This window comes from Bipolaris victoriae (genome assembly GCF_000527765.1).
Source record: "Bipolaris victoriae FI3 unplaced genomic scaffold scaffold_6, whole genome shotgun sequence".
Classification (NCBI taxonomy): domain Eukaryota; kingdom Fungi; phylum Ascomycota; class Dothideomycetes; order Pleosporales; family Pleosporaceae; genus Bipolaris; species Bipolaris victoriae.
Genome location: NW_014575386.1, coordinates 438,690 through 462,888, shown reverse-complemented (window position 1 = coordinate 462,888; position 24,199 = coordinate 438,690). Strand labels below are relative to the sequence as shown.

General features: G+C 51.3%; 11 protein-coding genes across 11 annotated transcripts; 5 read left to right on the top strand and 6 right to left on the bottom strand.

The window, feature by feature from the left end:
- Positions 1–1,453: 1,453 nt before the first annotated feature.
- Positions 1,454–2,533, top strand: COCVIDRAFT_86785 (hypothetical protein; the record flags this gene model as incomplete). Its single annotated transcript, XM_014705939.1, has 1 exon — positions 1,454–2,533. One exon carries the CDS (start codon positions 1,454–1,456, stop codon positions 2,531–2,533), a length of 1,080 nt encoding a protein of 359 aa, XP_014561425.1.
- Positions 2,534–3,701: 1,168 nt separating this feature from the next.
- Positions 3,702–4,802, bottom strand: COCVIDRAFT_87085 (hypothetical protein; the record flags this gene model as incomplete). Its single annotated transcript, XM_014705938.1, has 1 exon — positions 3,702–4,802. One exon carries the CDS (start codon positions 4,800–4,802, stop codon positions 3,702–3,704), a length of 1,101 nt encoding a protein of 366 aa, XP_014561424.1.
- Positions 4,803–5,641: 839 nt separating this feature from the next.
- COCVIDRAFT_86987 (hypothetical protein) lies at positions 5,642–6,334 on the bottom strand (the record flags this gene model as incomplete). The annotated part of the gene is made up of 1 exon (XM_014705937.1): positions 5,642–6,334. The coding sequence occupies one exon, from the start codon at positions 6,332–6,334 to the stop codon at positions 5,642–5,644; it is 693 nt and encodes a 230-aa protein (XP_014561423.1).
- A 2,619-nt stretch (positions 6,335–8,953) lies between these two features.
- COCVIDRAFT_87057 (hypothetical protein) lies at positions 8,954–10,517 on the top strand (the record flags this gene model as incomplete). The annotated part of the gene is made up of 3 exons (XM_014705936.1): positions 8,954–9,239; positions 9,292–10,032; positions 10,084–10,517. The coding sequence occupies 3 exons, from the start codon at positions 8,954–8,956 to the stop codon at positions 10,515–10,517; spliced, it is 1,461 nt and encodes a 486-aa protein (XP_014561422.1).
- A 777-nt stretch (positions 10,518–11,294) lies between these two features.
- COCVIDRAFT_22728 (hypothetical protein) lies at positions 11,295–12,565 on the bottom strand (the record flags this gene model as incomplete). Its single annotated transcript, XM_014705800.1, has 2 exons — positions 11,295–12,299; positions 12,350–12,565. The coding sequence occupies 2 exons, from the start codon at positions 12,563–12,565 to the stop codon at positions 11,295–11,297; spliced, it is 1,221 nt and encodes a 406-aa protein (XP_014561286.1).
- Positions 12,566–13,085: 520 nt separating this feature from the next.
- On the top strand, positions 13,086–13,343 carry COCVIDRAFT_86738 (hypothetical protein; the record flags this gene model as incomplete). Its single annotated transcript, XM_014705935.1, has 1 exon — positions 13,086–13,343. A coding segment is annotated over one exon (258 nt), but the record flags the coding sequence as incomplete, so codon positions are not given.
- Positions 13,344–13,448: 105 nt separating this feature from the next.
- On the top strand, positions 13,449–15,161 carry COCVIDRAFT_86939 (glycosyltransferase family 20 protein; the record flags this gene model as incomplete). The annotated part of the gene is made up of 4 exons (XM_014705934.1): positions 13,449–13,764; positions 13,815–14,187; positions 14,234–14,947; positions 14,999–15,161. The coding sequence occupies 4 exons, from the start codon at positions 13,449–13,451 to the stop codon at positions 15,159–15,161; spliced, it is 1,566 nt and encodes a 521-aa protein (XP_014561420.1).
- A 1,088-nt stretch (positions 15,162–16,249) lies between these two features.
- On the bottom strand, positions 16,250–16,399 carry COCVIDRAFT_86942 (hypothetical protein; the record flags this gene model as incomplete). Its single annotated transcript, XM_014705933.1, has 1 exon — positions 16,250–16,399. A coding segment is annotated over one exon (150 nt), but the record flags the coding sequence as incomplete, so codon positions are not given.
- Positions 16,400–17,017: 618 nt separating this feature from the next.
- COCVIDRAFT_86744 (hypothetical protein) lies at positions 17,018–18,467 on the bottom strand (the record flags this gene model as incomplete). The annotated part of the gene is made up of 4 exons (XM_014705932.1): positions 17,018–17,517; positions 17,581–17,776; positions 17,846–18,084; positions 18,149–18,467. 4 exons carry the CDS (start codon positions 18,465–18,467, stop codon positions 17,018–17,020), a joined length of 1,254 nt encoding a protein of 417 aa, XP_014561418.1.
- A 727-nt stretch (positions 18,468–19,194) lies between these two features.
- COCVIDRAFT_33776 (hypothetical protein) lies at positions 19,195–20,848 on the bottom strand (the record flags this gene model as incomplete). Its single annotated transcript, XM_014705931.1, has 3 exons — positions 19,195–19,789; positions 19,843–20,076; positions 20,124–20,848. 3 exons carry the CDS (start codon positions 20,846–20,848, stop codon positions 19,195–19,197), a joined length of 1,554 nt encoding a protein of 517 aa, XP_014561417.1.
- Positions 20,849–22,189: 1,341 nt separating this feature from the next.
- Positions 22,190–23,866, top strand: COCVIDRAFT_87036 (hypothetical protein; the record flags this gene model as incomplete). Its single annotated transcript, XM_014705930.1, has 1 exon — positions 22,190–23,866. The coding sequence occupies one exon, from the start codon at positions 22,190–22,192 to the stop codon at positions 23,864–23,866; it is 1,677 nt and encodes a 558-aa protein (XP_014561416.1).
- Between the last annotated feature and the right edge of the window lie 333 nt (positions 23,867–24,199).

Below are 24,199 nucleotides of genomic sequence, written 5' to 3'. Positions count from 1 at the left end.
CAGCGCGGAACGGAGTAGTCGGAATGGGAGGCGCAATCAGCACGCAGAATAACGAGAAACAATCTTTCTCCGTCACATTAGGCAAGAGAGAGGAACAGAATCCTTACGCGGCAGNGCTAGCGGCAATGGCTGAGGCGCTGAGCAGGCTGCCGAAGCTGAGGTTTCGCAGCATTGTACTAATAACAAGAAACAAGGCTGCGGTGCTCACACTTAGAAGACCGCGGCAGCAATCTGGGCAAAGCTACATAAGCCAGTTCTACAAGACGGTACAGACACTAAGAAGAGACGGTAATACGGTGATAGTACTATGGCTACCTACAAGCGAAGAGTGCGAGCTCGCAAGCCTCGCCAAGCAAGAGGCGAAAATGGCAACCAGACTGACTGCCAGAATACAAACACAGCTTCCTAGAATACGATCAACTACGCACAATATCGCACGAAAGCGAGGCATAACTAAGAAAGTGCCAAGAGACGTAGGAGCATACTCTAGACAAATCGACACGGCACTGCCAGGAAAGCACACACGACAGCTCTACGACGGACTGTCGCGGAAAGAGAGCAGTGTACTTGCCCAGCTTAGAACAGGCATGGCACAGCTAAACACGTATCGATATCGAATCAAAGCATCGACAACAGACCAATGCGAATGCGGACAGGCAGCAGAGACAGTAGAGCACTTTTTACTCCGGTGCAGAAAGTGGACCACGCAGCGAACCGAAATGCTACAATGCACGCAGACGGACCGAGGGAGTATATCGTTCTACCTAGGCGGCAAAACAGCGACAGACAACGCGAAATGGGAGCCAGACATGGACGCAGTGCGAGCGACGATACGATTCGCAATAGCAACACGGAGACTGGATGCAAACTAGCATTTAACTAACTACTAGGTAAACTAACTATAGTTAGCTACTAACGTAAACTTATTAGCAGCCTCGTGCAACCGACAGCAGACAGCGCTTTAGCCGCCGAAGATAGGACGTTGAACACTTAGAGAATCTCTTGGAGAAGCCGACTCTAAGCTAGTCTGCTACTAACAATACTAACCCACGAGCACCTGATGAGGAGTGATAGTAGATAAAGAAGAAGCGTGCCAAGATATTGAGTAAGGGCTTTGACCTAAGATAACAAGCTATACAAAGAAGTGGGACAAAGAAGATATATGGGCTGAGACCAAGATGTAGCATAAGAAGTGTAAAGTTAGACTAGCGCTAGTAGCCCTCTCGGCTCGGCCGCCGGGCGTAAATAAATTGTGTGTGTGTGTGGGACCGGGCTCCCTTATCGGCAGCAGCACCCATGGTTGGCGGACTCCATATACCCGAACAGAATGTTGACAGCTTCCCAGTATTAATTGTCCAATTCTCCGGAAAATCGGGTTCCTGCATTCTTTCTTGCTCGCTTCCCCAGTCGTCCATTTTTTGGGACCCAGAAATATCAATCATTGAAACAAAGAATGCGGACTTCAACCCTCAACACAGCCTTGTGGCTGGCATTTGCTAGTTCTTTCGGCACAGCAACACCCCATTATGGCGCTCATCACAAAACCCAACTCAAGCACTGGCCTGCCGATGCTGCCAAAGCGCTGAATACTATGATTGCGCGCAATGCGAATCAGAGCAACTATGCGGTGTTCGACATGGACAACACGAGCTGGCGCTACGACATCGAGGAGTCGCTTCTTCCCTTTCTCGAGAACCGCGGTATCCTCAAGCGCGAAAACTTGGACCCTAGCCTAAAGCTGGTTGATTTCAAGGATACGGCGAATTTCACAGAATCGCTTTTCAGCTACTACAACCGTCTGTGCGACATTGATACATTTCTCTGCTATCCGTGGGCGGCGCAAGTGTGGTCTGGCTTCACACTTCGCGAGTTAAAGGGCTACGTCGATGAGCTAATGGCGTACAACTCGACCATCCCTACGAAATACTGGGATGGCGATGAAGTAGTTTCCAGCAGCGTCCATACACCCCAAGTTTTCCGGGGCCAGGCGGAACTATACAATGCGCTCATGGAAAATGGCATTTCCGTCTACATCATGAGCGCCTCGCATGAGGAACTCGTACGGATGGTGGCCAGCGATCCAAAGTACGGATACAACGTTCCACCCGAGAATGTCATTGGCGTTACCACGGTCCTCAAGAACACTACATCAGGCGCGGTCACAAACGCACGGGAGCAGATTACCGCAGGCACATACAACGAAACCGCCAACCTTGACCTGGTTGTGACTCCTTACCTCTGGACCCCAGCCACCTGGTTCGCGGGTAAATGGGCTGGTATCCTGACCTACATCGATCAATGGAAGCGCCCGATCTTGGTCGGTGGCGATACGCCCGGAAGCGATACATACATGCAGTTTCACGGCGTAGATGTCTCGAAGGGTGGCATTCATCTGTGGATCAATCGCAAGGATTCGTACTTTAAGCAGCTGCAAGAAGAGATCAAGAACACTACTCTTGCGCAGATTGCGAACGGACGGGAGGTCACCGCAGACAAGAACTGGGTCGTGGTTAAGCCAGAGGAAATTCTGTAAATAACGTCTTTAAATTTCGAGGCCGGTTCAAGAGCCGATGAATAATGAGATATAATTGTTGAAAGTCGATGGACGGAGAAGAAGAGTGTTTAGTGACGCGTGCATGTCCAAGCGCACTAGTAGCTGACATAATCGCTCGGCTGAGCTCCCCTTTCTCGAACTCATTTGTTCTTGCCATCTCCTGCCTCCTAGCTCTACCCGCCACAAACTGACTTCAACTGATCTGACGCGTAAGAGCGCGCATAAAACATGGGACGTGTTGCAAGTTTCCATAGATGCAGGTACGTTGCAATCTTGAATAACTAATCCGAGACTCCCATCCGTATATGACGATCCCACATTACACTTGAACCGAGTGTCTTGAAGTCCCGCTCAACTTTCGCGCATGTTGTGGTTTGTGTATACTAGCCCGGATGTGAGAGACTGTAGTGGGCTTGAGACACCATGCGCGAGTAGAAGATAGCTCTGATATTCCACAAAAACACTTTGCCGTCACATGATCAAATGGTACCCTTGTTAACATTGATCCAGGTATTTGTTGATGCGTGCCTCCAGATTTCTGGGGATATCAAGCGCCAGTTGTGTATGATGCGAAAAAAAGCAGGAGTGGAAAACTCTTTCCAGTTCATCTGGTGACCACAGTCCATCATTCTCCCACGAGGAGGCCGCTCAATTTTGGGGGCTCCTCCTCCTCATCCGCTTCTACAGCTGGCTGCAAAATCTTGGACGGCGGAGGGTTAAGTCAGGGTTCGCTGTACCAGAGCACGTGCTTGTGCCTCAAGCGCTGCTGCTGTAACACTGCGCTCAAAATTTGCATTGCACTGGCCCCGCCAGCTTCCCTAGCATGGGCCTTTCCACTTGTGTAATGCCGGATCATGTTGCCGTTGCAATCAGAGATATATTCATCCCACGTTGAGTACGGACTTTTCGAGACTGATATTACTATACAAGTGAGATATGCCCGCTTCGGCCAGCAAAGTAAATGTGGTAAACAACTTCATCCATGATTAACAAAAGAAAAGACTCCATGACCCCCAAGCCCATTCAATAGCCCAGTATCTTTCGTCTCCAAAGACATTGTACTGTCAAGTTGAGATCCCGCTCAAACCATTCTTCCACCTCTAATTCCCCGCACCACCCCCTCTCTCCATGATCTAGACCTCCAGCTCTACGTCCTCAGTCTCTCCCCCAAAACCTCCTTATACTCCTTCTCCACAACCCCCAACAACACCCCCGCACTTGGCCGCTGCTCCACCGTTTCCAAACCCTTCATCACAGACCCATTCAAGCGATCCGAATACTTCGGACTCGGTCTCCGCCGTCGAAACCACAGCGCCGTCTTATCCTTACCTCCCAACTCCGGGTCACGCAAACTCGGTATGTCGGCATCGGTATCGAGATTAATCGGGATAACTCGCCTCGGTGCCTTGGCAGCCCAGTAATTTCTCTTTTGTGAGTCCGAGTATGTAGGGGGGAAGGGCGGTTCGGTGTGAGTCTTGAACCACTGCGCTTCCACGACCGCGGGGTCGACTATCGGGGGGAAGTTATGCGCCAGTTCGTGCATTATAGCTGCGATACCCCAGACGTCGCTGGCTGGCGAGAGCTGTTTGGTTTCCCAGGTTACTTCGGGCGGCCAGTAGTATGTTGTACCGATGTAGCCAGAGGGATTTGGGTGAGCTGGATTGTGGTAACCTGCCATACCGAAGTCTGCGAGTTTGAGGTCGACAGTGGACCAGTCTGGAGCGAGGCCGAGGGATTTTACGAGGACGTTTTCGAATTTCAAGTCCCGGTGGACGATGGGGATCCAGGGGTGGCGGCCGGAGGGGTACGTTGGGGAGATGCCGTGGTGGAGGAAGGCGAGGGCGCTGAGGAGTTGGGTGTAGGTGGACCACATGAAGGGTTCTGAAAAGGTGGGTTTGTTTTGATCGATGCTTATGCTTCGGAGCACGTAGAGGTCTCCGACGGAACAGTATTCAAGGAGGATGGATACTTGGGTTGGAGATGGGACCTTTTCGTAGTGATCAAGGTATCTTATGATGGAGTCGTGGGGTGGCAAGTCACGGAGGATTTGTATCTCGGGGGATGGACGGTGGGTACGGGTCATTACCTTTACTGCGATAACGGTTTTAGTTGGGATGTGTGTCCATTGCTCGACACAGCCTTGTGAGCCCTCCTGGAGCGGGCCATCGTATTTGTGTGCTTTTGGAAAACCGGCAGAAGGATCTTTTGGGTCGGGGCGTCTTCGAAAGGGAAGGGAGATGCATGGCATCGTGATTATGCTGGCTAAAGACTGGGTTGCTGGTAGATGAGGTTGCAGTCTTGTTTTGGTTTCGACTCATAACAAAGATGCATTTTTATACTGTTGGCAGGCGAGCTAAAGAGAAGTGAATGAGAAGGTAAGAGTGGGTCCTTCATTGCTGTTGCTTGCCTCAAGGACTAGTTGGGTAGGAAATCGGCTTTCATTATTTCGTGGTTTGGGAAGGAGTGAACTTTGGTAACCGCGATGTTTTGGGTCTGAGCTTTGGGTAGCTGCCTATTCAAATTGCAGGCAATTGTCATCACATTCTTGCGATATTGTCAAGATAGCCTTGATGAAATTTCTTTCTTTTCGCTAGCGCAGGAAGTGAGTCTTCTTTAGTTCTTCACGTATCTCAATATTCATTCAGATGATTTACGAAAACCATTGCAATATCATTCAGATACCACAGTTTTCACTGATTCTCATCTCGCGAATATGGCTATACGCAGCAGCGGATCAGGTATCACATGACACTATCTCCCCCTCTATTCATCTAGCGATAACGAGGCGAAATAGGAGTTTGGGGGGTAAATCTCAATATTCACGTATACTTCTCTTGTTAATAGATTACTAGGGGAAATTTATTTAGTGTATCAAAGAGCACGTGGAGTTGAGAACTCAAGCTCGACGAATCACTATGTTAGGTTTCATTCACTCAACAGTCAACATACCGCTCAGCCAAATCAAATTTTACATTCACCAAACCACTATAAATGTTTTTCTCCTTTTCACTCCAATCCCAATAAACCCCTCTAATCAACCAACAAACCCGAAATTTTCTACACCACAACCACATTCACTCCACGCCCTTAAACCCCCCACGCCTTCTCCCTCCTTTCAAACTCGGCAACCTCAGCCACCCAATCCGCCCTCTCCTGGCCAAAAATCTCTCCAATAATATATATCGTAGCATCGATACCCGAGCTCACTCCGCCGGCAGTCACAATGCGCACACCAGCATCCGTCGTACCCGCATCCACATACCGCTGCCTCACCACATTAACTTTGGACTCGCCGCCCGCAGCCTCATCCGCAATCGACTTTAGCAAATCATAGCTGAGATGATGCGTCGTCGCCGTGCGGCCCGCAAGAACACCAGATGCAGCCAGTAACAGCGAACCCGTGCACACGGACTGGAGGAACCTCTTCCCCGTCTCCGCACGCGGTTTCGCAGCCGCGAACTTTTGGATCAGAGTGAGGAGCTGCTTGCCGGGCTCCGTGGCAATCAGTTCCGTGATGATTTTGTCGTGGGAGCCGGGGATGACGAGGATGTCGTAGTCTGTGATTTGGTCGGCTATTTCGGCGAAGGTCTTGTTGGGCTGGTACACCAGGGCGGGTGAGGCCGAGACGACGGGATTGGAGTGCGCAAAGGAAGTTACGTCGAAGGGGAAGGTGGCGTTTTCGTCCAGGGTGTCGCTGTGGCTGTACATTTCTGCCGGACCGGAGAAGTCGAGGAGGTCGGCTTGGGGGTAGAGGTAAATTGCTACTTTGAATTGAGGCATTTTTGGTGGAGGGATTGAATTTTTGGAAATAATTTGGACAATTGATGTGTAGATTGAGATGTAGAGTTTGTTGTGTGTTGTTGTTGATGTTTTGAGTTGGTATGTGGTCGCTTTTTATGTGAGCAATTGAGGTCGGATCGGATCAAGAGTTGTGATCCGGCTTCCGTGATGCTAATCCCGATGACCAATGGTCACGCTCCTTTGCGTCCCACAACGGAACTGCGAGAAGAAGCAACATTTTATTGCTTTGATTTCGAAAGAAAAACGATATGCTGCAGCGCGAATCGTTAATATCATTGGGCTTATGCGCTCACCTGTAACACTATTTGTGAATGGTTGGCAGGGATGTGTTACACACGAGCACATATGAGCCGGTTTCTGCTAACATATGATGAAAAACAACTTACTCCAGTCTTTGTTTGGGTACATAAACTGTGATATCCATGGGGGAAAAGTATGGACAGTGGTGTAATAAGAGCCGAGTAGACATTACAAAGCAATTGCGCGGGAACGGCCTCAACCAGCCACACGGTCCTTTCGAACGGTATCCGATGCACCATATTGTTCTTCGAGTTCTGAAAACCCCTTCAGTTGGGTGCACTAGATGTTGGGAGTAGTTTCAGACTAGTGTTTCCCGCCTACGGTCCATACTCGTTCAAGTCGACCCGATGTAACCCAAACACGCATGTTTTGGGTACTATAGAGCACAAGGCAGTGCCCTATCAATCGTTGATATCTCAAGTGGCACAAACATGTGTCTTGTGGAGTTAATGCTGTGTAGTGTTACCGTCATGTGCGATAAGCAGTTCAAGCTGGCGAAGCCCCGACATGAGCTCTCTGGCCCCTATCCCATAGTTACTGAATCACCAATCAACGTCCTTAAATATGAGTTTCGTTTCCTGTATTTGGATGCAGTAGATTTGGACTGGGAACTCCCGCGATGCAGGGGAAATCGAGGTTCGTGGAATGTCAAGTAAGCCAGTCATAGTTATGGCGTTGATAGGCATGCAACTATGATTGGTTGCTATTGGTTGAACAAAGAGCCGTTGAAATATTTTCTGGAAACGAAATCGTTCTGTTCCAAGTTGTAAACATAGTGTAGAAGCAAATTTTGCAAATGCCAAGCACATCAGTCTTCGTTTGATTCGAGAGCTGGAGGGTTTCTCTCGATAGCATTAGCCTTTGTTCGTCTAGATTTAGAGAGTTTTATGTAAGAAATAGAGGGGGCAGTTCCAAAATCAGTGCGGACTGAATCAGTGATTCCGAAAAGTGAAAAGGCAGCAGCTTCCTGGTCTTGAAGACGTGTACTCGTTACTTGGCTTGATAACAGATACGCTCGTACGGCAACTTTGGTAAACACCAAGAGCTGATAAGGCGGCCGGGGATTGATCAAGGGCTAGCGCAACTACACTTCTAGAATCGTTGTCGAAGCTGTTTACCAGGCACAGCCTTGGCCTTTGATGCGTTAAGCCTAACCCTTCAAGCATCAGATCCGGTACCACGGTGACAGGCCTTGTTGCTTGATGTCGTTCTCTGGCCATCCCTGTAAGTCGAAGCCCCAGTCAAAAGCAGTTGCAGGCATTTCTTTTGAAGCCTGAATGACCTGGCACCTGGGTACTGCCGGCCAACCCTAGACTGCGTGCAGATGCATCAATGCGCAGATGCACCTGCTTTGACCCTGCTCCTAAGCAAAACGTCTGCGTCGGGATTCAACATGTCTTACGTTCCAAAAGAAATGCTTACGAAAGTCATTCCCTACTTGCTTATTCGGGGGGATGACCGGTCAGTGTCGTATGGTCTCCTGCCTTGAAGCACCTCGAGGCTGATTTCGCCAATACCCGTATCCAACGCAATGCCGCGGCTTGTGACCTCGATTTCTGCTTGAGCCGGCCCTTTCCAGTATTGTCCTATGATAACGCTCATCTTAGCCTACGCCATACGCGAGCCAGAGTCATTGCCAAGCCGTTCAGTCCGCCAGCCAAGCTTCGCCCGGCACGCGACAAAAGACCAAGACACCACGCTCCGCTACAGTATTTCACTTTCCCATACTCCACAAAGTTCATTAGTCCAAGCACGATCCAATTGCATGGTTTCGATCTAGCGAAGCCAGTGATATGAGCACTTGGCACGGGGCGCCGTCTAGCCGATCCTTGTTGGCCGAGTCGGGAGCCGGCACATCACTTTGCTTGTAAACTTCCCTGCGTGCAATAGTTGCCAACACTGCCAACAACTCCAAGGCTCAAATTTCATGTCCGAGTGTTGAGAGGAGTCTGCTAGCACTACACCTGCTTATCCACTCAAGACTTGGATCTGCCCAGAGCGAATCAGATGTCATAGTCAGAGATAGTTGGCTCCTTGTGATAGGTTGAGGATACTCAGGGACGAAGGCGATGCGAGAGCACGGTGTCATTCCGGATTATTGGTAACAGAATCGTTATCTCTTGGTTGCCTCGCCACAGGATGATGCACGGAGCAGCTGAAGGGCGGGGTTCGTTGTATAATATGTACGTGTAGTAGCACAGGTTCAGAGTGAGGTTCCAAGTGACTGTTGTTTCTCATCCCTCGCACGGAAAACGAAAACTTGTCTATCTCCTGACGTTTTGCTATACATCGTCTGCAATGGGCGAGCTCGAATCTAAAACGGACGAGATGGAGCGTGCTGCGAGCAGCAACAGCTCACCTTCTGACAATACCATGCCAACAACAGCTGTCGCGGTCGAAGAGAAGAAGACGTTTTGGCAGAGAGTGAAGACTCCAGGCTCGGTATGGCAGATCATCTTTGCCGCCATTCTGGCCATTGCCATTGGTATCGCTGTCACTACCACTGTCGAGGAAGTACCCGAAGCAGCAATTGTTCTTCTCGCAGTCCCCGGAAACCTTTGGCTGCGTGCCTTGCGAGCAGTTGGTATGTGCCATGATAGCCATGTGGGCCGAATCTGGAGATCTAACAGATACAGTACTTCCCATGATTGTCACTGCTATGATCATGGCCATCCAGCGCTTGCGAAACATGACCCAAGGAGGTGGTGCGGCCGGCAAACTCGCTCGCTGGACTGTTGGATATTACGTCCTTACCACCGTTCTAGCCGTTGCACATTCTGCTCTGCTAGTTGGTCTAGTCTGGAGCAAGCTGTTTAATGTTGTATCTGGCAGCGCGTTGGAAGTGTCTGAAGAGGACCAGGAGCTCGTCGACGAGAGGAAGGAAACCGCGATCCATGATGTTGTCGTTGACATGTTCTACTCCCTCGTCCCCAACAACATTGTCAACGCCTTGGCTACCGACGCCCTTCTCTCAGTGCTGATCACAGCTATCGTCCTCGGATATGTCATCAAGCCAGGAGGTGCCATCTACCGAGCGGTCGAGGAAGTCGAAGTCATAATCCTCAGAGTGATCACCGTCCTGATCCACTTGGCGCCGATCGGTGTCTTCTTCCTCATTATGCCCAACCTTTTCCGCCTCGATATTGCTGAGATTGGTACGAATCTGGGTATACTCATTGGAGGAACGCTATGCGGCATGTTCATCCACATGTTCATCATCATTCCTATCATCTTTTTCATCTTTACCAGGAGCAACCCATACACTTTCTGGTTCAAGATGAGCCCTGCCTGGATCACCGCCTGGGGTACTGCATCAAGTGCTGCTACTTTGCCCGTCACTATTCGTTGTGTACTAAAGCAGGGTGTTCCCGTCACAGGTTAGTTTGCATGACCAATTTGTTTGTCTGTCACCCGTTAACGTTCCGTAGTTACCAAATTTGCCGTTCCACTTGGTTGTCTGATCAACATGGATGGTACTGCAATTTACTTCCCAATCGTAGTAGTTTTTCTGGCTGCAACTCAAGGCATTACCTTAAATGCTACGGATTACATCATCATTATCCTACTTTCGACCCTCGCCTCTATCGGAACGACGCCGATTCCGAGTGCCAGTCTGGTTCTTGTAGTCATGATTGCCACTAGTGTTGGTGTGCCAATCACTGGAATGTATGCAGTCGTCATTGCAATTGATTGGTTCTTAGATCGCTTTAGGACTGCTGTCAATGTCAGCTGTGACACTTGGGCAGCCAGAATTGTCACGCAAGTTACAGGGATCAAGGACGAGGAGGGTGTAACGTACGATGAGACCGAGAACATTGATCCCAACGCGTTGGGACGCCGGGAAGATGACTCCAGAGTGTAAGAGTATATGATCTGCTTGGTGTTGTTCAATGGTTGCCTTCGTAAAAACAAGTGTTTTCTCACCAGTTAGATCATGCATAATGCCATTGTCTTTTGTTGAACATAAAATCATCCAAGTCGCCTGGAGTGAGATTAATCCAAAATGTTAATCGTTAGTTGATTCCACTTGAGCGTGTTGATGTAGAGTGCGGAAGCAGTGCCGTGCATTTGATGTGTTGGCAGCTGAAAGATTTAGAGTCAAAGTGGGCGCAACGAATGTCATAAATGCCTCAAGGCACGTGGGAGGCACATGTGCTCCTTCCCGTTAAACCCCACACAACGTATCGCTGAGAGGAAGTGATACCACCAATTCCAGAAACGAACTAGAACAATGTTTAGTGAATCTGAAGAGGTTTTTCGATATCAGCAAGTTTTATGAATCATACTGGATTTTCAAATATCAAGATGAGCATGACTATTGATTGGGGAATGTTCGGAGAAGGTGACATAATTGACTAGTCCTAATGAGGATCTGAATGACCAGTGGTTATGATGAATAGCAACGATCCGCTACTTGTAGAGTTGGTCATCCAGCGTTCTTTGAAATGTATCTTCTTTGAATCACTTTCTTTGTAGGTAAAACTACAGTACCTAACATGGAACATGGAACAGGACAGATTGGATGATTGAAAAGAGACGCTTGAGATTTTGTTCGTGGGTATCAATAAACGAACACGCTTGGAAGGAGTGATTAAGCTACGTGCATGAAGAGCTGAAAAGGAGAGCACGGGAAGAATGGTTAATCCGAGTCATCGTCTGCACTATCCTCGCTCTTATCGCCGTCATCATCGTCGCCTGAGTCAACTTCAACATCATCGTCGTCGTCATCATCGTCATCATCATCCACTTCAGGGGCATCCTCTTCTTCACTGTCGTCTTCAAGCACAACCTTTTGTTGGGGCACTGGCCTTGCAGCAGCTCTCCGACTTGGCCTTCCAGTGGCTGTGACCTCGTTGGTCTTTCCCCACGCTAGCTCACCCTCTTGGATAGCCTCGAGATCTTTGGCAAACTCTCTCTTCTCCTTGATCTTTGCAGCCTTTTCGTTAGAATACTTGCCGTCCATACCGACGTCTTTCAGCCAACCTTTGAGGACACGGATTTTGTCTTTGGATGTGTCGCATTTCGAGAGTTCTGGGTCGCGAGACCAGACCTTGCGGATGCCGCATTTGACCAACCAACCTTGTAGGCGCTTAACCTCTGCAGTATCGGGATCATCTTCGGCCTTGGATTTGGGTGCTGCCTTTGCTTTTGGTGGAGCCTTTTCTTTCTTGCCTTTTGCTGCTGGAGTCTTTTTCTTCTTCTTGACAGGCTCCTCGTCAATGACGCTTGAAAGATCGCTATCGGATACGTCTCCTTTTGTGTCTGGCGCCTTTGGGGGTGCAGTCTCTGCCTCATCGTCATCGTCATCGGCGGCGGCACTGGGCTTTGACACTGGCGCGGGCGCATCCTCTTCGTCCGAATCGTCTGCGACAACCTTTTTACCGCGCCGTGCGGGCTTCTTTGGCGGTTCGCTTTCAGCGTCAGATATTTCAGCAGGAGGCTCCGAGAGATCGGGCTCGGACTCTTCAGACTCAGATTTGGCGCGCTTCTTGGGCTTCTTTGCAGGCGCAGCAGCTTTTCGCTTCACACCACGAGGGCTCTCGGTAGCAGGTTTGGATTTCTTTGGGGCAGGCTTCGCTTTCGGCTTGGGTGCTGCCTTCTTGGGAGTGGGCTGCGGTGAGGGTTCATCACTACAGAACTTGTCCTAGATTGCGTCTTAGATGGGTCAATGCTACGGCCACTGCTGTTACCGACCACTGCATCTACAATTGTCTTTTGCGACTTTCCCTTCCAGCTCGCGTCGGTCTTGAAGAAGCCCTCGTCTAGGCCTAGCTCCTTCTCGGCGCGCGCCCGAACGCGTTTGACGGTCAAGTCATCCGTCTTGCCAGACTTGTGGATGGCGATGACAATGTCGCGCAGCTTGTTGGTGATTGCTGCCTCGGAAGGCCTTGCGGCCTCTGAATCCGACATGATGGGCTGTGTTTGTTGGTGATGTTGGATGATGGCCGATAATATGGACGCGACAAGGCGCGGGAGCTTGACGGCAGCTCATCGCCTAGTATGGCATGGGGCGTGCACGTGACGTGGTGGAGACATGGAATTGTGTCAATTCGCATCAGGCAGCCCCGCAGCAAATAATGATGCTGCCAGACACTTTGGCTGGCAGGCCCTAAGACCGCCCAATGCGCTGGTCAATTATTTTTGATAGACAGATAGGATGGAAACATAGTGCGTAGCCCGTGATATTCCCCCTCATCCTTTTGCAGATTCAAGGCAAAGGCGGCATTTGTTGGGCGGCAGGACTAGCCACGCTCTGTTCTTATGTACGTAGGGATGCCCCGCCCACGCGGCGGGCAGCTCCACGGCCGACGTCACAAACACTCGCAGCTTTGGACAATCCCACTCTACCAGCCTCATCTGATTCTTTTCCCATTGCCCACTATCCACACCGCCCTAGAGCCCTAGTCTCGTTCATCCTTGGCCCCTGTTCCGCCTGCATCTGGCCCTGTCGCACACCCTCTCTCCATCGGTACGGCAGGTAGAAAGTATATGTAGGAGCCAGAGCTCGGAACCTACGAGAACCCACTTGCACTCAGCGGGCCCTGTTTATTATCATACTTTCGTCACCCCAACACCGCGGCTGAAAAACACTGATCCCTCCCCTCTCGCGCCTGCGAGCACTTGTCACACCCCTCACCTCAAGCCGTCACAAGCTGTCCCGCACACTTGCTGTGCTGACCTCGCCTGATTAAATCCCGCTGTGAATAAATCTCCGTATCCAGCAATCGGACAATCTGCTCCCCTCCTCCAGTCCACTGCCCCTCCACACAGCTCCCGCGCAAACTTCACAAACATGCCCGACGAACCCACACGGCTTGTAAGGCCCGAGGCCTCGGAAGGACGCCTTCTCCTCGTCTCCAACCGTCTTCCCATCACTATCAAGCGCTCCGATGAGGGCAAGTACGACATGTCCATGTCCTCTGGTGGACTAGTGAGCGGTCTGAGCGGCCTGGCAAAGACGACGACCTTCCAGTGGTATGGCTGGCCCGGACTCGAGGTGCCAGAGGACGAGGCCAAGGGCCTGAACGACCAGCTCAAGGAGAAGTACAATGCCGTACCCGTCATGCTCGACGACGAGCTCGCAGACCGACACTACAACGGCTTCTCAAGTGAGATCACACTGGCGAGCACTATCACGGCCAAAACTAACTTCACGCAGACGAAATCATGTGGCCGCTTTTCCACTACCACCCCGGTGAGATCACCTTTGACGAGTCTGCCTGGGATGCATACACCGAAGCCAACCGTCTGTTCGCAAAGGCTGTTGCGAAAGACGTACAAGATAACGACATGGTCTGGGTCCACGACTACCACCTGATGCTCATGCCGTCTATGCTGCGAGAAGAGCTTGGCGACACAAAGAAGAATGTCAAGATTGGCTTCTTCTTGCACACTCCCTTCCCCAGCTCCGAGATTTATCGAATTCTCCCTGTCCGTAACGAGATTCTGCTTGGTGTCCTTCACTGCGATCTCATTGGTTTCCACACCTACGACTATGCCCGTCACTTCCTGAGCAGTTGCTCTCGTATTCTGTGCGTATCTGCTCTGTATAAATCTGTAGGTTGTGCTAACACACAGCAGCGGTCTGGCTACGACTCCAAACGGCGTCGAGTTCCAAGGTAAGGTCGTAACTGTGGGAGCTTTCCCCATCGGTATCGACCCAGAGAAGTTCGACGAGGGTCTTCAGAAGCCAAAGGTGCAGGAGCGGATAGCGGCTCTCGAGAAGAAGTTCCAAGGCGTCAAGCTGATTGTTGGTGTTGACCGTCTTGACTACATCAAGGGTGTGCCGCAGAAGCTGCATGCTCTCGAAGTATTCCTCACCGAACACCCCGAATGGATCGGCAAGGTCGTGCTTGTCCAAGTCGCTGTTCCCTCCAGACAAGACGTCGAAGAGTACCAAAATCTTCGGGCTGTCGTCAATGAACTTGTTGGTCGCATCAACGGCAAGTTTGGCACCATTGAGTTTATGCCAATCCACTTCATGCACAAGTCCGTCTCCTTTGACGAGCTCATCGCGCTCTATGCCGTTTCAGACGTCTGCCTCGTTTCTTCAACGCGCGACGGTATGAACCTGGTCTCCTACGAATACATTGCGACACAAGAGAAGCGACACGGTGTTATGATTCTCTCCGAGTTCACTGGTGCTGCCCAGAGCTTGAACGGCAGTCTGATTGTCAACCCATGGAACACTGAAGAGCTCGCGGATGCAATCCATGATGCAGTCACAATGGGCGACGAGCAACGTAGCTTGAACTACCAGAAGCTCTCAAAATATGTCCGCAAATACACCAGGTGAGTCTTCCTAGCAACATCTATCATTGGACTAAATCTGACAATTCATAGTGCCTGGTGGGGCGAGTCCTTCGTCACCGAGCTTAGAAGGATATCGGAGGCTCCAGACCGCAAGGTGCACTTTGCCAACGTCACTTCTACGGGTGCTGAAGAAAATGCTAAGACTGGCGGAGAGAATGTTACTGAACCTGCTGCTGCGGCCAATGCTCAATGAGAGACATGGCGTGGCGCCTTGACGCAGTCGATGCTTTGACGATGACGAAATTTCATGTGGCGGAAAGACAGCGTGATGGAAATCGCTTGGATTAGGCAGAGATGAAGGGTTCTGTTCTTGCGGTGCCTGCTCAATTACTAGACCCTTTTTACTTAGAGACTGTAGCGGACTACATTGCTACAACAAATTATACCCCTTCCATGGACAAGATGAAGTTTATGCCAAATGTCAGTTTTATTCATATAATACAAACGGACCGGGGTGTTAGTGCTGTTGATCTTCTGGTACTTGAATGCCCAACTGAGTTGCAGTTTCTAGAAATAGGACCGTCATTGCAATGCCTTTGTTCAAACCCTGGTGAAAGAACTATTCTCTCATTTTTACTCGATGTTTATATACAAACGGCAGTACGGCAGCACGCGGTGCACTATAGCGGTAACGCTCCAACCACTTTCATCTTGGTATCATAACATGGAGAAAAGTAACAAGCCACATGCCTCTCGGGTGTAACTGCAGCACAACGTCAGTGAAGACAAACGGGTAGTTACATCGACTACCGAGTACATAAACAGCCTCATCCAGCTGTATCTCCTCCGCCCAAGCACTTCCACCATCAACTTACCAAATCAATCCTTCTATCAGTTGAATTTTTTTGTATCTGGTTGCTATGTAGCGTATCAGATCAATCATCCAAGAAAAGGATGGCATACCACACCCCAATCTGCCTAAATCGAGTATCAAAAAAAATAATAATAACCTTGCAGTCAAAGGTATAAAAAAAGGATCCAAATGAGCCCCAGCAAGACACTGCTTCTCGACCCCTAGTCGAACAAAAAAAATCCCCCCCAACCCTCACCCTATTCAACGCCACACACAATGCGGCATAGGCTCCTCAACACAAACCTCCCACTGCGAACAATCCGCCACAACCCTCCACAACCCCCGCTCATTACACCGGAAAACAGCTCCATCCTTTCCTTGATCATTCTTCGCCAGACAAGCTAGTTGGCCCTTTTTGCACCCCTTTCCCCTCGACTTTTTCGCCATTGCTCCAGTACTACTACTACTACTACTACCCCGATCCGACCCTACACACTGCACTCCACCCACCCCATCACTCGCACATTCGTACGCGTTTTGCACCTCACACTTCCCATCGTGACACACGGCAATCCAGACGGGCCCGTGCGAACGCAGTGTTGCGCACTGCGTACTTGATGAGGGGCAGGGGGTTGTGAGGGGGCTGCATGTGGCGGTTGAGGGGGTACATGGGGGGAGTTGGGCGAGGTGGGCGAGGGAGAGGGTTGGGGTGGAGAGGGTGAGGAGGGTGAGGAGGAGGTACATGGTAGGTTTGTGGGGTGGGAGAGGGGGAGAGATGGGAGCGATGTGTGAATGATATGGTGGGTTTATAGGTATTGAAGCGTCTTGGTGTACTGTGTGTTCTTATTGCAACCGTAGTTTGATATTTTTATTTACTTTCGTCGTAAGTGTAATTCGTTAGTTTGCTGTTCTGCCACTTTTGTCGCAACCGTAATTAATTTGGTTGACGTAACCTAATAGAGGTTGTACTTATGTTTGGTAACTATTACCACTCGACTTTTCAGGTTTTCTTCATTGGTGTGTTGGGCGGGTATAGTCGTTCCCTTCTGCTGCTTCTTCTTCCTCCTTCTCACTCTCCTCGAGATTATCGGAGTCATGAATAATACAAGACAGTTCGAAACTTTTTCACTGTTGACGAGATTTCATTGCCTAGAAATATCTACATTGGGCTCCCGCTTAATCTTCTAGTAGCCCAAGCCACAAAACATCCCCCAGACTCATATATACATCATCCTCCCACTCCGCTTACAACTCCCTTACATATTCTTAACCAAATACCTCAACCCAGCCCACATCTCCTCGGCACTAGGCACAATCTGCTCCTTGGGCAGGACAAAGCCATACTTACCCGTATCCCTCAACTCAACCGTCATACTATACGTAGCCTTTGCAACTTCAAACGCATAATCCACGCTATCGCCACTAACCTGGTAGATGGTGTTGCAAATGGGGCCGCCGGTAAAGGCGGTGCCATGTACTGCTTTAACGGCGGCAATGGCACCGTTGGTTAGCGAAGAGTACTTTGCGGCGCTGGGGAGAGCACCGGAGCAGGTGTAGCCGTAAGGGTACATCCAGAGTTGGCTGTAGGCGTGAATATCCATGTAGAGGGTTATGCCTTTGCCGGCGGCGATGCTGTCGAGGTGTGCTTTCAGGGCTTTGGTTTCTACGCCGTCGCCGGCGGAGGGGCCCTTGTAGTCTTGGTCGCAGGGCGAGGTGGAAGCGCCATTGGCTTGGTTCCAGTGGGAGGGCCAGTTGCCTTTTTTGCAATGGTTAGGTTGGGGTTGTTTTTTTTTGAAAGGGGAAGGGGAGGGGAACTTACGGTTGATGTCCCGGCCTACGCACGAGGCGCTGGGAGTGGTCTGGCGGTTCTTGCGCCACATGCGGTCGGTGGTTTGGCTGTAGGCGAAACCATCGGGGTTGACGATGGGGAAGATGTAGAAGTCGTATGAGTCTTTGAAGCCGGCGGTCGTGGCATCGGTGGAGGTAAGGAGCTGGTATGCTGCGTACTCGACGACCTGTAAATGTGTTAGCAGAATTCCTCAATGCATTCAATCTTTTGGCTTGAAAAAGAAGGGGAAATTTACCATTGTAGTGATCCATTCACGTGCGTGCACAGTGCCGTGCCATACTACACCCTTCTGCGACCCCTTACCGCCACTACCCCAGATATGAATACCCTTGATATCACGTCCCTCAACCGACTTGCCTGCAGAGATTACCTCTGCGTTCTTGGGGTACGCAGCCGCAAGATCGGTAATCCATTGCATATGATCGGCAATAGAGTGGTAAGAATCAAACCACGTCGCGTTTGGTGCAAGACCAGCTGACAGAAGTTAGCCTCCCCCATGTCACTTCTTCAATTTACTGGACGCGGGAAACAAGCGTACCGGCATATGTGCTAAAACTCTGCTCGTCTGCGATAGAAAGGCCAAGATTGTCATGCATGACCTTTGTTTCGAAACCCTGAGTCTGAGCCTCGAAGTCCTTGACTGACGACGGCGGCACCATGACATCGACGACATCGCTCGATGCAGGCTTGCCCTTCCACAGCTCAAGCTGCAACTTGCTCATTACATTCTCGAGCTTCGCAGCGTCTGTGCCGACATTGACACGGACGACTTTCCAGTCGTCGTAGTTTACCTTCTTGGCAACGGTGGCGGCGGAGGCGAGGCCCAGCGAGGCCAGGGTGACGCTGAGGAGCTTCATAGCTGGCTTGCAAGAATGAAGAGATGGAGAAGAGAGGGAGAGAGAGAGAGAGAGAGGGAGAAGCGTGGCCTGAGGACAGAAGACAATGGAGCTCCAGTCGTCTCTAATATATAAACGCAGCGAAACAAAATAAAATGCTCCCATGACAAAAGTACACGCCCCGCCGATGCAGTACGACGGCTTCATTCCACATTGGGCCATCGCCAGCCTACCATTCCCTTACACCTGCCCGACTGGCCTTGGCCGCTCGCCGGGGCAGCAACCTTGCTCAGGAAGCTGGTTTGCCATAATCTGAGTAGGCACTGGGGACCATGGCGGGCAAGTGGTTAATATCGTTGCTGACTGCGAGATAAGCCTGGGTGGCCCGGGTCAAGCCTTATGCGCCTAGATGGTGATCTGCAGGGGATTTGCGCCGTGGCAGGCCAGCCAACTGCCACTTTGGGTATCGCGCAACATGTAGACTACGCCTGCGATGTGCGAATGACTTGCGGGGGATACTGTATGTGTGGGCCCGTATGCTGTGCAAGATGGAATGCTACTGGTGACGCGATTGGTGAGGTGGTATGTGACCTTCCCCTTTGGCCATGGAGGGGACCGGGTGTAGCTGTCGAGTACGGATCCATGTCAGAATGTGGGCTGAGAAGGTGCTGAAAGTGATGCGTTCGAGGTAGATAGTATATTCAGCACTGTATAGTAGCAATACATGGGGGGCAGTATTCTAGTCCTTTCACTCCTTCTTCAGCCCAACCTTACCCGCCTTCCTCAACCCCACAACCGCAATCCCCATGCACACCACCATATACCCAAACATAAGCCAATAGCTCGCCCTGTACCCTTTCAACACCGCTCCCTCATCCTGATCCTCAAATGCACTTCCCCCACCATGTCCACTTCCGTGCCCACCCCCACTACTACCACCAGCAGGACCCTGCACTCCCAACGCCACAACCTGACAACTCCCCATGCCCAAACTCATACCAAACTGCGCCACAGTGTTGAACACCGCGCCCGCCAGCGCCTGTGTCTTTTCCGGAAAACTATCACTGACGATGATGAGACCGACTGTGAATAGCACGTCTGCGCTAAACGGCGCGAAGATCTGGGCCCAAAAGGCAAGTTTCCAGTAGCTCCAGGCTGGCGGGACAAGCGCCATGAGGAGAGGCGATAAGGCGCAGATGAGGGCTGAGCCCGCCACTAGCCAGCGGGCGGGGCCACGGTGGATGAAGAGGCCTACGAAGATGTTGATGAGGACGCCGGTGGTGAGGTTGGGGAGAAGGTAGAGCGAGGTTGTTAGTGTAGAGGCGTGTTGGATTTCTTGGAAGCTGTTGAGTTTAGTTAGCAGTTGAGTTGATAGAGAGGGTATAGTGCGGCGTACTAGAGGCTAGAGAAGAGCTCGATGGAATTCATGACACCGTAGGATAGGGCGACCATGATGCAGGTGCTGGTGAAGGGGAGGTTCTTCCAGAGTTTGTTTGGGACGAGAGCTGGTTTACCGGTTTGTTCGCAGTAATGCATCCATAGTGGGAAGGCGGCGAGAAGGAGGACGCTGATGGCGAGGAGGGAGGCTGTCGTAGCTGAACGGATGCTTGCGAGGTCTGCGCTGATGATGCTATATGTTGTGAGTATAAGGTAGTAATAGATCATGCAGTGACTTACGCTAGGACGTAGGCAAGAATAGCCAAACCACCACTGGAAATAATCGCACCGACCCAGTCTATCTCTTTGCCTACCTTCTTCGATAAGGCGGCTACACCATCGTTGTTCTGAGACGGTAGTTTTGGCAGTGTCCACAGAGCAGCAACAGCAATAGCTAGAGTACATCCTCCAGCCAAGTAGAATCCCGACCTCCATCCCGCTCTCTCAATCATAACACCACTAAGCACAAGACCAACAGCGAACCCAAGCGGTTGACTAAACCCCAGACACGCAAACCCCAGATTCCTCGCTCTTCCAGACGGCACAGCCCCCGTTATGATAGCAACAGAAGCCGGCAGATGCATCGCCAGCGCAATACCCTGGAGAGCACGGAAAACAACGAGCTGAGCGCCTGACTGTGCAAATCCGCATAGCAAGGTAAGAATACCGAGGAGGGTGATACCAGCAAGTTCAACGGGCCTGGCACCAACAATGTCGGCAATGGAGCCTGCGGTGAGCAGGGCAGCACCGGATGTCAGTCCGTAGACGGATGAAGGCCATAGGTATAGAGACCGCTCGAGAGAGATGGAGCGCGCTATGATTGGGAGGCCGACGGTGATGATGCCATTGGTGAAACTGGCCATGAAGCCTACGAAAGATGGTGTGAAGATTGTGAGGAAGGTGCGTAGGGTAGTCGGTTTGGGAGTGGATGACGGGGGTGATGGAGATGATTCGGCATCAAGCATGCCATGGTTGATGGATGGAGTTTCTTCTAATGTTCCTGGTGTGTATGGAATCGATGCGGGCTTGGGTCTTTGGTGAAGTTCAAAGACTTCGGCCATTGACTCTTCCGTCTGGGTAGCCATTTCTGAAGTCGTCTAGGAGAACAGACTGATTTTTTCCTTCTTCAGAATCAACATAGATTTCCAGAAAAGTGATATTTATCATAGATGGTTGATGTTCGAGCACATTCCAACTTGGACTGCGAACCAAGCCGTTGGACGACTAGCCGCACGCCCTACGCCTTGAAATATGTCAAAATCTAGAATCTACTTTTCTAGGGGGGTTGAAAAAGACCACTCCTAGGGCTAGAAGAGCAGGAAGATTTTCTCAGGCTGACAGATGACGGAATACACATGTCAACGTGCGGTTAGCATCACGCATTGCTACTGGCTTGATTCAGGTGGAGGGTAAGCCACAGTGAGATACGCCAAGACCCTGACCTCTTTCTACAGGGCTACGCATCTATTCGTATGAGAGCTAGTCAATCCATTTCGAATCTCTCCCCTTCCAAAACCAGATGTAACTCCTAGATATTGAAGAACATTTCAGCATTAGAACCCAATCTTCCTTGGACGGTCTGAGACGCAGGAAGGAGTTTCCAAGTTTTAGCGCCGAGCAGGCTTGCTGAATTTCTCCTTGATTGACTACTACTACTACATCAATTTCTGGGCCAAGAATACTATATCCAGCCAGTTCAGATAGCCTGGACCAGCCAATGCAAACCATTGTAAATGTATGGTAGCAAAAATAAAAAAAATGTTGGGCAGAGGAAGATGTAAGGCTGCTGCGAGGGACCTTGCAGTGCTGCAGGGTGCCATGGGCCGCCTAGTACCCGCTGCGAAAGAGCGGTCGCGGGTGACAACGACGAAGCCGACCGCTGCATGGGCTGCAACCATGATTGGCGCAGTGCATCGGGATGGTACCTGGATACTGCAGTCTAGGCGTTTTCATCTCATTCTCATCAATTACTGGTTGCCGCGTGGCAATGGTGTGGCAGGGAACGTGCTGTTGCTGCATCAACCGTTTGTTTGGGTGAGGCGTGACGTCGGCTCGCTTCCCCAGCCTCCTCCTAACCACCTGCATTTGCTCCAGCCACTCGACTACTGACCTCTCCAGCCAAACCAAAAGTCCCTGGCAAAGACTGCTCCTCTCCTAATCCCCTCAACCACACAAACTTACCCATCCTTATTTTTCTGCTAGAACATCAGCCTGACTATTTTGTTGCTAGTTGCACTCGCTGTTTTCAAGTCCGACACAACCCATCTTGTATCGGTGAGAACACAAACACTACCGGCTCGCCCACCATGGCGCCCCATCCCGAGATTGTTGCCGATGCACTCTCTCCCATGGCTGTGAATGCTTTGCAGCAAGCAAAGTCTCTGGCCAAGCGTGAAGACCCCTACAGGCAACTTGCTTCGGCTGGAGCAAAGCCACCGCTCGACCTCGCTGGTCCTGGCTTCCAGGCCCTGTTCGCTCTCATTGGCATTGGAATGGCCTTTATGGCCATTTGGTTCTTCTTCTGGGCCAAGAATGGCGGCTTCAAATGGCGTGAGGGTGACTGGGAAGACTACAAATCCACAGTGCTGCGACGCAAGGGACCTGATGGCAAGACTCTCTCCAACGCTACCAAGAGCACCAGGCTCGGTGGTGGCAGTGTTGTTCACGGCGGCAGCTACTTTGGTGCTCAGAGCGATCTTGGTTACACGGATGAGAGTGGAACTACCGTCACTTCAAGCACCTACACCGACGCTGAAAAGGGCGAGGCCGGCCTTCGTGGCGGTGATGGACGCAAGCACAAGAAGCACCGTCGCAACCACACCAATGACTACAACGACCCCGAGCTCCGTCAGTACCGTGAGGAGAAGGCTGCCCGTGTTGGTGGTCTGAACCGTGTCGGCGATGGCAAGTACACCGACTATTCTGGCTCTCAGCCTTCTGAAGTCGGCGGCTCCCAAGTCTCTAGCAACGTCCCCCTCGTCAAGAAAGAACCAAAAGAACCAAAAGAACCAAAAGAACCAAAGGATCCCAAGAAGGAGGCCAAGGCCAAGGAGCAACGTGCAAAGGAACGCATGCGCAAGGCCAAGGCCGCTGAAAAGGAAGCCGCAAAGAAGGAAGCCGCCGAAGCCAAAGCCCGCAAGGAAGAACAGAAAGCCGAAGCCAAACGCCTCAAGGACGAGCAAAAGCGATCCAGGAAGAACGGTGCACCCTCTGAAGCCCCCGAGATGGCCGAAGTCAGCCGCCCCATGATCGAGTACCACCCAGCTGAATCCGAGTACACACGCGCCTACACCGAGTACACCGCTCCCTCTGTTGTTGACACCACCCCAACCCGCGCTCCCACCCGAACCAGCAAGGGCCCCAACGGTCCGCGCCGTGCACCTCCCTCAGCAGCCTACTCCTTCACCACTGGCGACGACACCGAAACTGTCTACACCGGCGTCAACACCAACGACCCAGACTCTCCCCCCGCCAAAGCCCCAGCAAAGACCTCGCGCACCGCCCCCACTGAAGTCACCGAATCAAGCTACTACTCGGACTACCGCCCCAACGCCGACCCCTCCCTCTACACAGACCCCAACAAGCACGCCCCCCGCTCCCGCTCCGCCCGCCCCTCCACCGACCGCGGCGACCGCTCCTCGCGCTCCGCCCGCCCATCCTCGTCTTCTCGCCCCCGCCCCTCAGGCTCTCGCTCGCGTCCTCCCTCCGAGTCGCCGCGCAAACAGCACCGCTCCTCGCGTCCTGCGCCTCCCCCCTCGGATATCTTCACCACTGCTAATGGCGATTCGCATGGCCACATGAGCTATCCGTGCCATATCCCCGGTCTGAGCCAGGCCGGTAGTGTTCATCCTATGGAGAGCGTCTCGCAGGTTGGCGTCCCGACGAATCGCCGTGAGAGGGGCGGTAGGGATGTCATGGATGGGTATCGTAGGGGTGGTGTCAGGGCTGTTGGCCGAAGAGATAGTTTGAGTGATAGTGATTAAAAGTTCTCCCTTGAACAATCTGCTGCTTTTAGTCAGCTAGTAGAGAGAGAGAGAGGGAACTTGGCATGAGTGTGTGTGTGTGTGTGTTTTTTTGGGGGGGGGGCGTTTGGGCATGGAAGCGACTTTTTTTTCTTTTTCTCCTTTTTTCCCCCTTCACCTCCTCCTTACGATTTGATTGTTTTTTTTAAGGCTTGCTTTTTCTCTTCGAGACAGAGAAGAGAGGAAGAAAGAAAGTGGTGGATGTTGGTGGATGTTTTGGTCGGAAGAAAATACCCCCCACCGTTAATGTCGGTATGATTGAGAGGATGCTTCTCCAAATGCGTAAATAACGAA